We start from the raw sequence: 16218 nt of genomic DNA, 5'->3' as shown, positions 1-16218 counted from the left end.
TATAAAACACAGGTACCCTAGGTGAATCCTTTTTTAGTGCTGACATAAGTTCTCTACTGATGACACCCATATCTGCTGCCTCCTCTAATATCATATCAATTTCTGATTTGAACTTCATAGTGGGATCACCAGGCAGTTGTCTGTACATCGAAGTGTCGCCAAGCTGGCGTTTTATCTCTGCAATGTAATCATTACGATCTTGAATTACGATTGCTCCCCCTATGTCAGCCTTTTTTACAATGATGGATTTGTCCCTTTTAAGCTTGTTCAGGGCCTCATGTTCCTGCCTTGTCAGATTCTGTTGTTTTTTACTTGTAGTGGTCAACCTCTTAGTGGTCTCCTTAATAACTAGTTTTTCAAATAGGTCCAGTGCACTGCTGCAATGCCTGTGCTGCATCGTCACTCTCCCCTCCCCATCCTGAGGGCTTGTGCTGCATCGTCACTCTCCCCTCCCCATCCTGAGGGCCTGTGCCTGTGCTGCATCCTCACTCTCCCCTCCCCATCCTGAGGGCCTGTGCTGCATCGTCACTCTCCCCTCCCCATCCTGAGGGCTTGTGCTGCATCGTCACTCTCCCCTCCCCATCCTGAGGGCCTGTGCCTGTGCTGCATCCTCACTCTCCCCTCCCCATCCTGAGGGCCTGTGCTGCATCGTCACTCTCCCCTCCCCATCCTGAGGGCTTGTGCTGCATCGTCACTCTCCCCTCCCCATTCTGAGGGCCTGTGCCTGTGCTGCATCCTCACTCTCCCCTCCCCATCCTGAGGGCCTGTGCTGCATCGTCACTCTCCCCTCCCCATCCTGAGGGCTTGTGCTGCATCCTCACTCTCCCCTCCCCATCCTGAGGGCCTGTGCTGCATCGTCACTCTCCCCTCCCCATCCTGAGGGCTTGTGCTGCATCGTCACTCTCCCCTCCCCATCCTGAGGGCTTGTGCTGCATCGTCACTCTCCCCTCCCCATCCTGAGGGCCTGTGCCTGTGCTGCATCCTCACTCTCCCCTCCCCATCCTGAGGGCCTGTGCTGCATCGTCACTCTCCCCTCCCCATCCTGAAGGCCTGTGCTGCATCCTCACTCTCCCCTCCCCATCCTGAGGGCCTGTGCTGCATCGTCACTCTCCCCTCCCCATCCTGAGGGCCTGTGCCTGTGCTGCATCCTCACTCTCCCCTCCCCATCCTGAGGGCTTGTGCTGCATCGTCACTCTCCCCTCCCCATCCTGAGGGCTTGTGCCTGTGCTGCATCCTCACTCTCCCCTCCCCATCCTGAGGGCTTGTGCTGCATCGTCACTCTCCCCTCCCCATCCTGAGGGCTTGTGCTGCATCGTCACTCTACCCTCCCCATCCTGAGGGCTTGTGCTGCATCATCACTCTCCCCTCCCCATCCTGAGGGCTTGTGCCTGTGCTGCACCATCACTCTCCCCTCCCCATCCTGAAGGCTTGTGCCTGTGCTGCCTGGTCCCCGGATCTAAGTGGGACAAACGCTCTACATGGCTGTCCTTACCAATCAGCCTTGTAGAGGTGAGACCTGTCCAACTAGGCCATGTCCTGTTACAGTACACATACTTTGAGCGCTCTCTCTCTTGTTTTTCTTCTGTTTGCAGTGGATAACCTGATCTGCTCAGTACATACTACATCACCAGATTGCATTACCATCTAGGGTACATCCTACCCTAACCATAATTTATTCACTTTAAGAGGTTAAATTCTGACTGAACTGTGCACATCAGTTATATTAGTGAGATATAAAATGTTGGTCATTAAGCACTCAACAAAAACAAATAACTCTTTTCAGATTTCTGTTGTTATCGGGAGTGTTTATTCAGCTAGATAAAAGTGTTTTGACTTTTACTTATTCTTTAGGAGAGCCTTGGCTGCATGGGACTGCAGATCCTGCCTCATTTGCATAGCTATAGCACCTGGTTTATTAACCCTTACAATGGAAAAAAATAAAAGGAAACACATGCAAGTTCTATCTAGTCTTAGAACTAGCTTCTCACCAGTGTGAGCTCTCTTACGCTTCTGGTTGAACTCAATGGATATATGTTTTTTTTTTCAACCCAAATAACTATGTAACTATGTAACAATGCTTCTTTTGTATCTAAAACATTTCCCACACTTAGCACATGAATTAGGCTTTTCACCCATGTGAGATCTTTTATAATGAATAAGGCTTCCTTGAATTCCAACACATTTATCACACTCAGTAACTGACTAAGGCTTCTCACCAGTGTGAGATCTCTCATGGCTAACCAGATGTGATTTCTGAATGAAACATTTCCCACACTCAAGACATGAATAGGGCTTCTCACCAGTGTGAAATCTCTCATGTCTGACGAGATTTTATTTCCGTAAGAAACATTTCCCACACTCAGCACATGAATGTGGCTTCTCACCAGTGTGAGATCTCTTATGTAAGGCCAAATTTGACTTTCGTGCAAAACATTTCCCACACTCAGAACATGAATAGGGCTTCTCACCAGTGTGAGCTCTCTCATGTAAGACAAGTTGTGATTTAATCACAAAACATTTCCCACACTCAGTACATGAATACGGCTTCTCACCAGTGTGAGATCGCTTATGTCTGGCAAGATCTGATTTCCAAACAAAACATTTCCCACACTCAGCACATGAATTGGGCTTCTCACCAGTGTGAGCACTCTCATGTAAGACAAGTTCTGATTTAAGCACAAACGATTTTTCACACTCCGTACAGGAATACAGCTTCTCACCAGTGTGAGATTGCTCATGTCTGGCAAGATCTGATTTCTGAACAAAACATTTCCCACACTCAGCACATGAATTGGGCTTCTCACCAGTGTGAGCTCTCTCATGTAAGACAAGTTGTGATTTAAGCACAAAACATTTTTCACACTTAGTACATGAATACAGCTTCTCACAAGTGTGAGATCGCTCATGTTGGGCAAGATCTGATTTCCGGACAAAACATTTTCCACACTCAGGACATGAATTGGGTTTTTCACCAGTGTGAGATCTCTCATGTCTGGCAAGATCTGATTTCCTAACAAAACATTTCCCACACTCAGCACATGAATTGGGCTTCTCACCAGTGTGAGAACTTTCATGTGTAACCAGATGTGATTTCTGTATGAAACATTTCCCACACTCAGGACACGAATAGGGCTTCTCACCAGTGTGAAATCTCTCATGTCTGACCAGATGCGATTTCAGTGCAAAGCATTTCCCACACTCAGTACATGAATGTGGCTTCTCACCAGTGTGTGATCTCTCATGTAAGACAAGTTTTGACTTCCGTGCAAAACATTTCCCACACTCGGCACAGGAATATGGTTTTTCACCGGTGTGAGTTCTCTCATGTCTGGCAAGATGTGATTTAAACCCAAAACATTTCCGGCACTCAGCACATGAATAGGGCTTCTCACCAGTGTGAGATCTCTCATGCCTTAACAGATGTGATTTCCGAACAAAACATTTCCCACACATGGAACAAGAATAAGACCCTCCAGCAGGGGGGGAGCTGTGCTGGGAAGGAGGCCCCTCAGGGTTAGACAGGTGAGGGGAGTCTGAGGGAATATTTGGGGTAACCAGGATATCTGCAGGAGACTCTTGTCCAGTGACATCATCATCCGTGGTACAGTCTGTGGATACAGAGAGACGAGTCTCTGAGAGGTTCCTGATGCCGGGACTCCACCCTGCAAATAGAGAAACATCATCACTTCCTGTTAGAGAATTCTGAGGGGAGGTGCAATTATCATTAGGGATGGTCAGTGAGCTGCTGAGAATTCCAAGTTGATGCAAAGTTTATGCAAATGTATGCAGCTTGGAATTCAGATAAACAAATGTATTTCCTGACAATTGTAATTAGCTGCATACAATTTGCATTACATTTACATAAAAGTTATGAGAGTTATTTGCATCTCATTGACCTCCCTACACATAAAGCATTGGCCATCCATGGAAAAGCAGTAAATTGTAGAGGTTGGAGGGTGGCTAAGATGGTGAACTAATCGGCTGTATGGACTGGAGCTCTGCTGCCTGGCTGTGATTAAACGGCCTCCCAACTGCCTAAACTGCCGCTAAAAGAGCCTTTACCAACAGTTACCGTTCCCCTGCAGCCAAATACTTCATCTGGTGTCCTGGAATTGTGGTGGGACTCGCCAGCGCAGGACAGGGATTCCGTACCTGATTGCATCCAGCCGGCCGAAATGCCCTCCCGACACACTCCTGCTCCTCTTGTGCCTTGGTCTTCCATTTGTGCCTGGGTCTTCCTCTCCCTTCCTCTTGTGCCTGGGTCTCCCTCTCCCTTCCTCTTGAGCCTGGGTCTAGCTCTCCCTTCTTCTTGAGCCTGGGTCTAGCTCTCCCTTCTTCTTGTGCCTGGGTCTTCCTCTCCCTTCCTCTTGTGCCTGGGTCTCCCTCTCCCTTCCTGTTGAGCCTGGGTCTAGCTCTCCCTTCTTCTTGTGCCTGGGTCTTCCTCTCCCTTCTTCTTGTGCCTGGGTCTTCCTCTCCCTTCTTCTTGTGCCTTGGTCTTCCTCTCCCTTCCTCTTGTGCCTGGGTCTTCCTTTCCCTTCCTCTTGTGCCTGGGTCTTCCTCTCCCTTCCTCTTGTGTTTGGGCCTTCCTCTCCCTTCCTCTTGAGCCTGGGTCTTCCTCTCCCTTCCTCTTGAGTCTGGGTCTTCCTCTCCCTTCCTCTTGTGCTTGGTTCTTCCTCTCCCTTCCTCTTGTGCCTGGGCCTTCCTCTCCCTTCCTCTTGTGCCTGGGTCTTCCTCTCCCTTCCCCTTGTGCCTGGGTCTTCCTCTCCCTTCCTCTTGTGCTTGGGCCTTCCTCTCCCTTCCAAGTGTGCCTGGATCTTCCTCCCCCTTCCTCTTGTGCCTGGGTCATCCTCTCGCTTCCTCTTGTGCTTGGGTTCCTCTAAACATGTGATAGAACTCATCAGTTGGCTGGGGGTGCTGCCAATTACGGCCCCTGCTGTGCTATGACAGGAAGTGATAGGGTCAAGGGAGGGAGCCTTGGCCCGCCCTCCAGACCATTGCATCCATCCTGTCTGTGTGTGGGAGGGAGCAGCGGCATGACAGCCCGGAGCTCAGCAGCCCCTCCGTGCACCAGACAGAACAGTACCTCCTGTACTGGCTGCCTCCTCTTCCACCAGGGAACAAGTCCCCAGGTCCAGCACCGCAGCCCCCGCTAAGTCGCAACCCACACATAAGAAGGTAAACTGGCCCACAGATGTAGCTCACACTGTTCTCTCTGCCACACTCAGGCTCCGCCATGCTATGGATGGTAGAGTCAGTGGCACTGGGCCGAATATGTAGCATGCGGACCATAAGACGCAATGACTTTCCCCCCCACTTTTGGAGGAGAAAAAGTGCATCTTAGGGTCCCAAACATATGGTAATAGGGATATGATGTGTAATGTGACTGCACAGTGTGCCTGTAATGAGGTATAAACACACTATGTACACAGGGAATGTGAGATGTAATAGGGGTGTGATGTGTAATGTGACTGCACAGTGTGCCTGTAATGAGGTATAAACACACTATGTACCCAGGGAATGTGAGAAGTAATAGGGGTGTGATGTGTGTAATGTGACTGCATAGTATGCCTGTAATGAGGTATAAACACACTATGTACACAGGGAATGTGAGAAGTAATAGGAGTGTGATGTGTGTAATGTGACTGCAGAGTGTGCCTGTAATGAGGTATAAACACACTATGTACACAGGGAATGTGAGAAGTAATCGGGGTGTGATGTGTGTAATGTGACTGCACAGTGTGCCTGTAATGAGGTATAAACACACTATGTACACAGGGGAATGTGAGAAGTAATAGGGGTGTGATGTGTAATGTGACTGCACTGTGTGCCTGTAATGAGGTATAAACACACTATGTACACAGGGAATGTGAGAAGTAATAGGGGTGTGATGTGTAATGTGACTGCACAGTGTGACTGTAATGAGGTATAAACACACCATGTACACAGGGAATGTGAGAAGCAATAGGAGTGTGATGTGTAATGTGACTGCACAGTGTGCCTGTATTGAGGTATAAACACACTATGTACACAGGGAATGTGAGAAGTAATAGGAGTGTGATGTGTAATGTGACTGCACAGTGTGCCTGTAATGAGGTATAAACACACTATGTACACAGGGAATGTGAGAAGTAATAGGAGTGTGATGTGTAATGTGACTGCACAGTGTGCCTTTAATGAGGTATAAACACACCATGTACACAGGGAATGTGAGAAGTAATAGGAGTGTGATGTGTAATGTGACTGCACAGTGTGCCTGTATTGAGGTATAAACACACTATGTACACAGGGAATGTGAGAAGTAATAGGAGTGTGATGTGTAATGTGACTGCACAGTGTGCCTGTATTGAGGTATAAACACACCATGTACACAGGGAATGTGAGAAGTAATAGGAGTGTGATGTGTAATGTGACTGCACAGTGTGCCTGTAATGAGGTATAAACACACCATGTACACAGGGAATGTGAGAAGTAATAGGAGTGTGATGTGTAATGTGACTGCACAGTGTGCCTGTAATGAGGTATAAACACACTATGTACGCAGGGAATGTGAGAAGTAATAGGGGTGTGATGTGTGTAATGTGACTGCACAGTAAGCCTGTAATGAGGTATAAACACACCATGTACACAGGGAATGTGAGAAGTAATAAGGGTGTGGATATGTGTAATGTGACTGCACAGTGTGCCTGTAATGAGGTATAAACACACTGTGTACACAGGGAATGTGAGAAGTAATAGGGGTGTGATGTGTGTAATGTGACTGCACAGTGTGCCTGTAATGAGGAATAAACACACCATGTACACAGGGAATGTGAGAAGTAATAGGGGTGTGATGTGCAATGTGACTGCATAGTATGCCTGTAATGAGGTATAACCACACTATGTACACAGGGAATGTGAGGAGTAATAGGGGTGTGATGTGTAATGTGGCTGCACAGTGTGCCTGTAATGAGGTATAAACACACTATGTACACAGGGAATGTGAGAAGTAATAGGGGTGTAATGTGTTTAATGTGACTGCACAGTGTGCCTGTATTGAGGTATAAACACACTATGTACACAGGGAATGTGAGAAGTAATAGGAGTGTGATGTGTAATGTGACTGCACAGTGTGCCTGTAATGAGGTATAAACACACTATGTACACAGGGAATGTGAGAAGTAATAGGAGTGTGATGTGTAATGTGACTGCACAGTGTGCCTTTAATGAGGTATAAACACACCATGTACACAGGGAATGTGAGAAGTAATAGGAGTGTGATGTGTAATGTGACTGCACAGTGTGCCTGTATTGAGGTATAAACACACTATGTACACAGGGAATGTGAGAAGTAATAGGAGTGTGATGTGTAATGTGACTGCACAGTGTGCCTGTATTGAGGTATAAACACACCATGTACACAGGGAATGTGAGAAGTAATAGGAGTGTGATGTTTAAGGTGACTGCACAGTGTGCCTGTAATGAGGTATAAACACACCATGTACACAGGGAATGTGAGAAGTAATAGGAGTGTGATGTGTAATGTGACTGCACAGTGTGCCTGTAATGAGGTATAAACACACCATGTACACAGGGAATGTGAGAAGTAATAGGAGTGTGATGTGTAATGTGACTGCACAGTGTGCCTGTAATGAGGTATAAACACACTATGTACGCAGGGAATGTGAGAAGTAATAGGGGTGTGATGTGTGTAATGTGACTGCACAGTAAGCCTGTAATGAGGTATAAACACACCATGTACACAGGGAATGTGAGAAGTAATAAGGGTGTGGATATGTGTAATGTGACTGCACAGTGTGCCTGTAATGAGGTATAAACACACTGTGTACACAGGGAATGTGAGAAGTAATAGGGGTGTGATGTGTGTAATGTGACTGCACAGTGTGCCTGTAATGAGGAATAAACACACCATGTACACAGGGAATGTGAGAAGTAATAGGGGTGTGATGTGCAATGTCACTGCATAGTATGCCTGTAATGAGGTATAACCACACTATGTACACAGGGAATGTGAGGAGTAATAGGGGTGTGATGTGTAATGTGGCTGCACAGTGTGCCTGTAATGAGGTATAAACACACTATGTACACAGGGAATGTGAGAAGTAATAGGGGTGTAATGTGTTTAATGTGACTGCACAGTGTGCCTGTAATGAGGTATAAACACACTATGTACACAGGGAATGTGAGAAGTAATAGGGGTGTGATGTGTGTAATGTGACTGCACAGTGTGCCTGTAATGAGGTATAAACACACTTTGTACACATGGAATGTGAGACGTAATAGGGGTGTGGTGTGTAATGTGACTGCACAGTGTGCCTGTAATGAGGTATAAACACATTATGTACACAGGGAATGTGAGAAGTAATAGGGGTGTGATATGTGTAATGTGACTGCACAGTGTGCCTGTAATGAGGTATAAACACACTATGTACACAGGGAATGTGAGAAGTAATATGGGTGTGATGTGTGTAATGTGACTGCACAGTGTGCCTGTAATGAGGTATAAACACACTATGTACACAGGGAATGTGAGAAGTAATAAGGGTGTGATGTGTGTAATGTGACAGCACAGTGTGCCTGTAATGAAGTATAAACACACTATGTACAGAGGGAATGAGAGAAGTAATAGGGGTGTGATGTGTAATGTGACTGCACAGTGTGCCTGTAATGAGGTATAAACACACTATGTACACAGGGATTGTGAGAAGTAATAGGGGTGTGATGTGTAATGTGACTGCACAGTGTGCCTGTAATGAGGTATTAACACACTATGTACACAGAGAATGTGAGAAGTAATAGGGGTGTGATGTGTGTAATGTGACTGCACAGTGTGCCTGTAATGAGGTATAAACACACTATGTACACATGGAATGTGAGAAGTAATAGGGGTGTGATGTGTGTAATGTGACTGCACAGTGTGCCTGTAATGAGGTATAAACCCACTATGTACACAGGGAATGTGAGAGGTAATAGCAGTGTGATGTGTAATGTGACTGCACAGTGTGTCTGTAATGAGGTATAAACACACTATGTACACAGGGAATGTGAGAAGTAACAGGGGTGTGATGTGTAATGTGACTGCACAGTGTGCCTGTGATGAGGTATAAACACACTATGTACACAGGGAATGTAAGAAGTAATAGGGGTGTGATGTGTAATGTGACTGCACAGTGTGCCTGTAATGAGGTATAAACACACTTTGTACACATGGAATGTGAGAAGTAATAGGGGTGTGATGTGTGTAATGTGACTGCACAGTGTGCCTGTAGTGAGGTATAAACACACTATGTACACAGGGAATGTGAGAAGTAATAGGGGTGTGATGTGTAATGTGACTGCACAGTGTGCCTGTAATGAGGTATAAACACACTATGTACACAGGGAATGTGAGAAGTAATAGGGGTGTGATGTGTAATGTGACTGCATAGTATGCCTGTAATGAGGAATATACACACTATGTACACAGGGAATGTGAGAAGTAATAGGGGTGTGATGTGTAATGTGACTGCACAGTGTGACTGTAATGAGGTATAAACACACTATGTACACAGGGAATGGGAGAAGTAATAGGGGTGTGATGTGTGTAATGTGACTGCACAGTGTGCCTGTAATGAGGTATAAACACACTATGTACACAGGGAATGTGAGAAGCAATAGGGGTGTGATGTGTAATGTGACTGCACAGTGTGTCTGTAATGAGGTATAAACACACTATGTACACAGGGAATGTGAGAAGTAATAGGGGTGTGATGTGTAATGTGACTGCACAGTGTGTCTGTAATGAGGTATAAACGCACTATGTACACAGGGAATGTGAGAAGTAATAGGGGTGTGATGTGTGTAATGTGACTGCACAGTGTGCCTGTAATGAGGTATAAACACACTATGTACACATGGAATGTGAGACGTAATAGGGGTGTGGTGTGTGCAATGTGACTGCACAGCATCACCACAGCTAAAGAGCTAAATGGCGTTGCTGCTTCACCACAGGACAACAGACTTCCTGCTTCTGAACACACACAGCAGAATATGGGGATCGAATACCCTGGGTTGTGGCTTCATTGGGGTGTGGATTTGATTAGGGGGTGGGGCTAAATTCAGGTATTGGAACTCCCCCAAGAACCAATGGCACGCTAGGCAATGGCCTGGAATGCCATTGGTCAAAAACAGCCCAGCTTGGCATCGTTGTTTTAATAGAGGGACTTTTTTACCTCAATCTCCCCTCCCACCAAATATCACTCACATTCTTACAGCCCCTCCCCACCTACTGGCATCATGTGATCTATACTGTGCCCAGCAGGGACAGGTTTCTTATTAAGCTTAATGTGTATTTTCATTCTCTAATGTTTATCACTCACCTGTGCTCATCCCTGTAATAATGTCTTCCTTCTTATATGTCCTCATCATATCACCCTCCTCCATAGACTGCTGATCACTCCTCACATACGTCTCTTCTTCTTCCTCCTTACTTGTCCTCATCATTTCACCCTCCTCCATAGACTGCTGATCACTCCTCACATATGTCTCTTCTTCTTCCTCTTTACTTGTCCTCATCATTTCACCCTCCTCCATAGACTGCTGATCACTCCTCACATATGTCTCTTCTTCTTCCTCTTTAATTGTCCTTATCATGTAACCCTCCTCCATAGACTGCTGATCACTCCTCACATATGTCTCTTCTTCTTCCTCTTTACTTGTCCTCATCATGTCACCCTCCTCCATAGACTGCTGATCACTCCTCACATATGTCTCTTCTTCCTCTTTACTTGTCCTCATCATGTCACCCTCCTCCATAGACAGCTGATCACTCCTCACATATGTCTCTTCTTCCTCTTTACTTGTCCTCATTATGTCACCCTCCTCCATAGACTGCTGATCACTCCTCACATACGTCTCTTCTTCCTCTTTTATTGTCCTCATCATCTCTCCATCCACAGACTGCTGATCACCCCTCATACATGTCTCTTCTTTTATTGTCCTTATGTCACTCTCCTCCACAGACTGCTGATCACTCCTCACATATGTCTCTTCTTCTCTCCATTTAATCACAGTGTTTACCTGTTTTCCACCCTAAGTGCACAAAATAAAAGATACTTTATAATGGTACCACAGGTAAGAACATATGCAAAGGAAAACATGAAACAAAGTTTAGGGTCTCTAAGATCCCTCATGGTGAACACTAGTGTGGATATTGGGAATGCTGTAGATGTGATATACTTGGACTTTGCAAAGACCTTTGATACTGTTCCCCACAACAGTCTGGTGCAAAAGTTGAGGATGCAAGGACTGGGGAAGAGTCTGTGTGCATGGATAGGGAACTGGCTAAAAGTTGTGGTCAATGGATCATATTCAAAATGGGTGACTGTTAGCAGTGGGGTTCTACAGGGGTCAGTACTGGATCCAGTCCTCTACAATGACCTAGTAGATGAAGTAGAAAGCAATGTTGCTATTTTTGCAGAGGATACACAATTTTGCAGAATTATCAACTTTCAGGAAGATAGTGACCTATTGCAACATGATCTGGATAGGATGGCTATATAGGAACATAAATGGCAGATGAAATTTAAAGTGAACCTCCGGACTAAAAATCTACTCAGCAGAACTGAAAAGGCTTGGTGTTTCTTTAACAGTTTCACAGCATCAGAACTTTGTTTTTCTTACCAAAGTATCATTTTTAGCTGCATTTTTACCTAAGCTCCACCCATCAAAGAAAAAAAGCCCAGGCTTTTTTTCCCTGATGCTGTGCAGAGCATGGTGGGATTTCCTATGTTGTTATTCACGTTGCCTAGCAACTGGGAGAGGTGCTCAAGACACAGGGCAGTTGAAACTGTGTATCATGCTCCCTGTCACCTCCTTTCAAGCAAAAAGATGGCTGCCATCATGAAATCAAACATTTGCCTGTTCTTGGAAAACAGGGTGGGTAAGAGATTATATTACCTATCTATTTTAATTAACTTAACTAATGTAACTTAATGACAGTATGCTTGTTTAGGCTGAAGTTCCTCTTTAATGTTGAAAAATGTAAAGTCATGCATTTTGGTCGTATCAATGGTCTCGCACCATACAAAATAAATGGGATACAGATGGGGACATCAAACTTAGAGAAGGACTTAGGAGTACTCATCAGCAACAAGTTAAATAATCATATTCAATGCCAAGCTGCTGCAGCTAAAGCTAATACAATTTTGGGATGCATTAAAAGGGAAATAAAAACTCGAGATGCTAGTATAATATTGCCCCATTTAACTCTCTAGTAAGGCACAAATCTGGAATATGGAATTCAGTTCTGGGCACCATATTACAGGAAGATATTGCAGTTTTAGAGCAGGTGCAGAGACGAGCAACAAAATTGATATGTGGGATGGAAAGTCTCACTTACCAAGAAAGGTTAGATAAACTGGGTTTATTTAGTATAGAGAAAAGATGCCTCACAGGGGATCTAATTAACATGTATAAATACATTAGAGGGCAATATAAAAGCTTGGCAGATGAGCTTTTTGTCCCTAGGCTTTCACAAAGGACTAGAGGACTTGATCTGCGCATGGAGGAAAAACATTTTAGCCATTTATTTAGGAAAGGGTTCTTTACAATAAGAGTTGAAAGTATTGCCACAGGAAGTCGTTATGGCAAACTCTATATCTGCATTTAAGGGGGCCTTAGATGTTTTCTTGTGTTGAAAGACATCCATGGCTATAATTACTAGGAAATTTTCTGTGGTGTTGATCCAGGGATTTTATTTGATTGCCACCTGGAGTTGGGAAGAAGGGTTTTTTTCCCCTTTTGGAGCCAATTGGACTACGCTTTGTAAGGGTTTTTCATCTTCCTCTGGATCAACAGGGATATGTGAGGGTGCAGGCTAGTGTTGTATTTATTTTCTGGTTGAAGCCGATGAGCATATGTCTTTTTTTAACACATAACTATGTAACTATCATTGTAACCTTGTAGAGGTCCTTCTGTCCTTCTATATGCTGCCACTCCTCCACGGAGAAACAGACAGTGATATCTTGACAACTTATTGGAACCGGACACACACAATGATACAGTCACCACCCAGACACACCTCTTGCTGTTACTGGATAATGTCCCATAATTTCCAGCACTGCTCACCTCTCCTGTCAGCAGCTCCATCATCTTCCTGGTGACTGCCAGCATCTTCTGCTTGTTGTGTCCCTCAGATATCAAGGAGTGAGGTGGGGGCACCGTGATGGTCACATGATCACCAGACTTCACTGGAGGAAAACTCTGTACGGAAAGACCAACAATAATGTCACGTGACCTCCCAGAATACTCCTCACCTCTCCAGTCAGGTGTGTGTTTTATTAATAGAGATAAGAGTTATGTCATGTGACCACCCAGAATCCACCTCACCTCTCCAGTCAGCAGACAGATGATCTCCAGGATCAGGCTAAATATTCTCTCGGTCATGTGACTCTGGTCCTCATCCATCCTCAGTGGTCTTGTACAGGATGTTGCTACCTTTTGATAGAGAATACAGTGACTTGTAACTTGTGGGTGCTCTCCCATACCCAGGTCCGTACTAATCTCCCCACTGCTCTCCCATACCCAGGTCTGTACTAATCCCCCACTGCTTCCCCATACCCATGTCTGTACTAATCTCCCCACTGCTCCCCCATACCCATGTCTGTACTAATCCTCCACTGCTCCCCCATACCAATGTCTGTACTAATCCCCCCACTGCTCCCCCATACCCATGTCTGTACTAATCCCCCCACTGCTCCCCCATACTCATGTCTGTACTAATCTCCCCACTGCTCCCCCATACCCATGTCTGTACTAATCCCCCCACTGCTCCCCCATACCCATGTCTGTATTAATCTCCCACTGCTCTCCCATACCCATGTCTGTACTAATCCCCCCACTGATCCCCCATACCGATGTCTGTACTAATCTCCCCCCACTGCTCCCCCATACCCATGTCTGTACTAATCCCTCCACTGCTCCCCCATACCCATGTCTGTACTAATCCCCCCACTGATCCCCCATACCCAGGTCCGTACTAATCTCCCCACTGCTCTCCCATACCCAGGTCTGTACTAATCCCCCACTGCTCTCCCATACCCAGGTCTGTACTAATCCCCCCACTGCTCTCCCATACCCATGTCTGTACTAATCTCCCCACTGCTCTCCCATACCCATGTCTGTACTAATCCCCCACTGCTTCCCCATACCCATGTCTGTACTAATCCCCCCACTGCTCCCCCATACCCATGTCTGTACTAATCCTCCACTGCTCCCCCATACCAATGTCTGTACTAATCTCCCCACTGCTCCCCCATACCCATATCTGTACTAATCCCCCCACTGCTCCCCCATACCCATGTCTGTACTAATCTCCCCACTGCTCACCCATACCCATGTCTGTACTAATCCCCCCACTGCTCCCCCATACCCATGTCTGTACTAATCCCCCCACTGCTCTCCCATACCCATGTCTGCACTAATCCTCCCACTGCTCCCCCATACCCATGTCTGTACTAATTCCCCCACTGCTCCCCCATACCCATGTCTGTACTAATCCCCCCACTGCTCCCCCATACCCATGTCTGTACTAATCCCCCCACTGCTCCCCCATACCCATGTCTGTACTAATCCCCCCACTACTCTCCCATACCCATGTCTGTACTAATCCCCCACTGCTCCCCCATACCCATGTCTGTACTAATCCTCCCACTGCTCCCCCATACCCATGTCTGTACTAATCCCCCCACTGCTCCCCCATACCCATGTCTGTACTAATCCCTCCACTGCTCCCCCATACCCATGTCTGTACTAATCTCCCCACTGCTCCCCCATACCCATGTCTGTACTAATCCCCCCACTGCTCCCCCATACCCATGTCTGTACTAATCTCCCCACTGCTCTCCCATACCCATGTCTGTACTAATCCCCCCACTGCTCACCCATACCCATATCTGTACTAATCCCCCACTGCTCCCCCATACCCATGTCTGTACTAATCTCCCCACTGCTCCCCCATACCCATGTCTGTACTAATCTCCCCACTGCTCACCCATACCCATATCTGTACTAATCCCCCACTGCTCCCCCATACCCATGTCTGTACTAATCTCCCCACTGCTCCCCCATACCCATGTCTGTACTAATCTCCCCACTGCTCCCCCATACCCATGTCTGTACTAATCCCCCCACTGCTCCCCCATACCCATGTCTGTACTAATCCCCCACTGCTCCCCCATACCCATGTCTGTACTAATCCCCCACTGCTCCCCCATACCCATGTCTGTACTAATCTCCCCACTGCTCTCCCATACCCATGTCTGTACTAATCCCCCCACTGCTCCCCCATACCCATGTCTGTACTAATCCCCCCACTGCTCCCCCATACCCATGTCTGTACTAATCCCCCCACTGCTCTCCCATACCCATGTCTGTACTAATCCCCCACTGCTCCCCCATACCCATGTCTGTACTAATCCCCCCACTGCTCCCCCATACCCATGTCTGTACTAATCTCCCCACTGCTCCCCTATACCCATGTCTGTACTAATCTCCCCCCACTGCTCCCCCATACCCATGTCTGTACTAATCTCCCCCCACTGCTCCCCCATACCCATGTCTGTACTAATCCCCACAATGCTCCCCCATACCCATGTCTGTACTAATCCCCCACTGCTCCCCCATACCCATGTCTGTACTAATCCCCCACTGCTCCCCCATACCCATGTATGTACTAATCCCCCCACTGCTCCCCCATACCCATGTCTGTACTAATCCCCCCACTGCTCCCCCATACCCATGTCTGTACTAATCCCCCCACTGCTCTCCCATACCCATATCTGTACTAAACCCCCACTGCAGTCTATCCTACAACCTGTGTAATGCCCAACAGGCATATATTTGGTAGTATATGACAAGAATGACACAATTACCTCATCCAACAATGTATTCATTGCACTTCCTCCAACTTCTCGCTGCTTTACATCACTTCCTCTCTATGTCATATTTCCTGTCTTTGGCTCAATTTCTTCCTGTCTTTGCGTTCCATCCGGAAGATGTTATGTCGCCATCCTGTGGCACATAGGCTAATTGCAGTCTCTGTTTGTTCAATCAGCCAAGTTTTATAACAAGTTATAATAGTAGTAATAATAATATAATGTTCTCTGTTGCTGCACAGCATCCTCATCTACAGACACATCACATTCTGTTATTATTATTATTACAGTTATCTGAAACTCAAGT

At 46.3% G+C, this 16218-nt stretch overlaps 2 protein-coding genes across 2 annotated transcripts; both read right to left on the bottom strand.

Moving 5' to 3' along the window:
• Window positions 1-1746: 1746 nt before the first annotated feature.
• On the bottom strand, window positions 1747-10546 carry LOC137535318 (zinc finger protein 84-like). The gene is made up of 2 exons (XM_068257148.1): window positions 10356-10546; window positions 1747-3662 (listed from the first exon to the last, which is right to left on the bottom strand). Exons 1-2 carry the CDS (start codon window positions 10492-10494, stop codon window positions 2332-2334), a joined length of 1470 nt encoding a protein of 489 aa, XP_068113249.1. The 5' UTR covers window positions 10495-10546; the 3' UTR covers window positions 1747-2331.
• Window positions 10547-10551: 5 nt separating this feature from the next.
• LOC137535841 (trichohyalin-like) lies at window positions 10552-15967 on the bottom strand (the record flags this gene model as incomplete). Its single annotated transcript, XM_068257727.1, has 4 exons — window positions 15909-15967; window positions 13366-13473; window positions 13105-13239; window positions 10552-11067 (listed from the first exon to the last, which is right to left on the bottom strand). Coding segments are annotated over exons 1-4 (780 nt in total), but the record flags the coding sequence as incomplete, so codon positions are not given.
• Between the last annotated feature and the right edge of the window lie 251 nt (window positions 15968-16218).

The sequence above is a fragment of the Hyperolius riggenbachi genome, chromosome 10 (genome assembly GCF_040937935.1).
Source record: "Hyperolius riggenbachi isolate aHypRig1 chromosome 10, aHypRig1.pri, whole genome shotgun sequence".
Classification (NCBI taxonomy): domain Eukaryota; kingdom Metazoa; phylum Chordata; class Amphibia; order Anura; family Hyperoliidae; genus Hyperolius; species Hyperolius riggenbachi.
The sequence above is the reverse complement of the archived record's forward strand: the minus strand, read 5'-3'. Positions and strand labels throughout refer to the sequence as shown.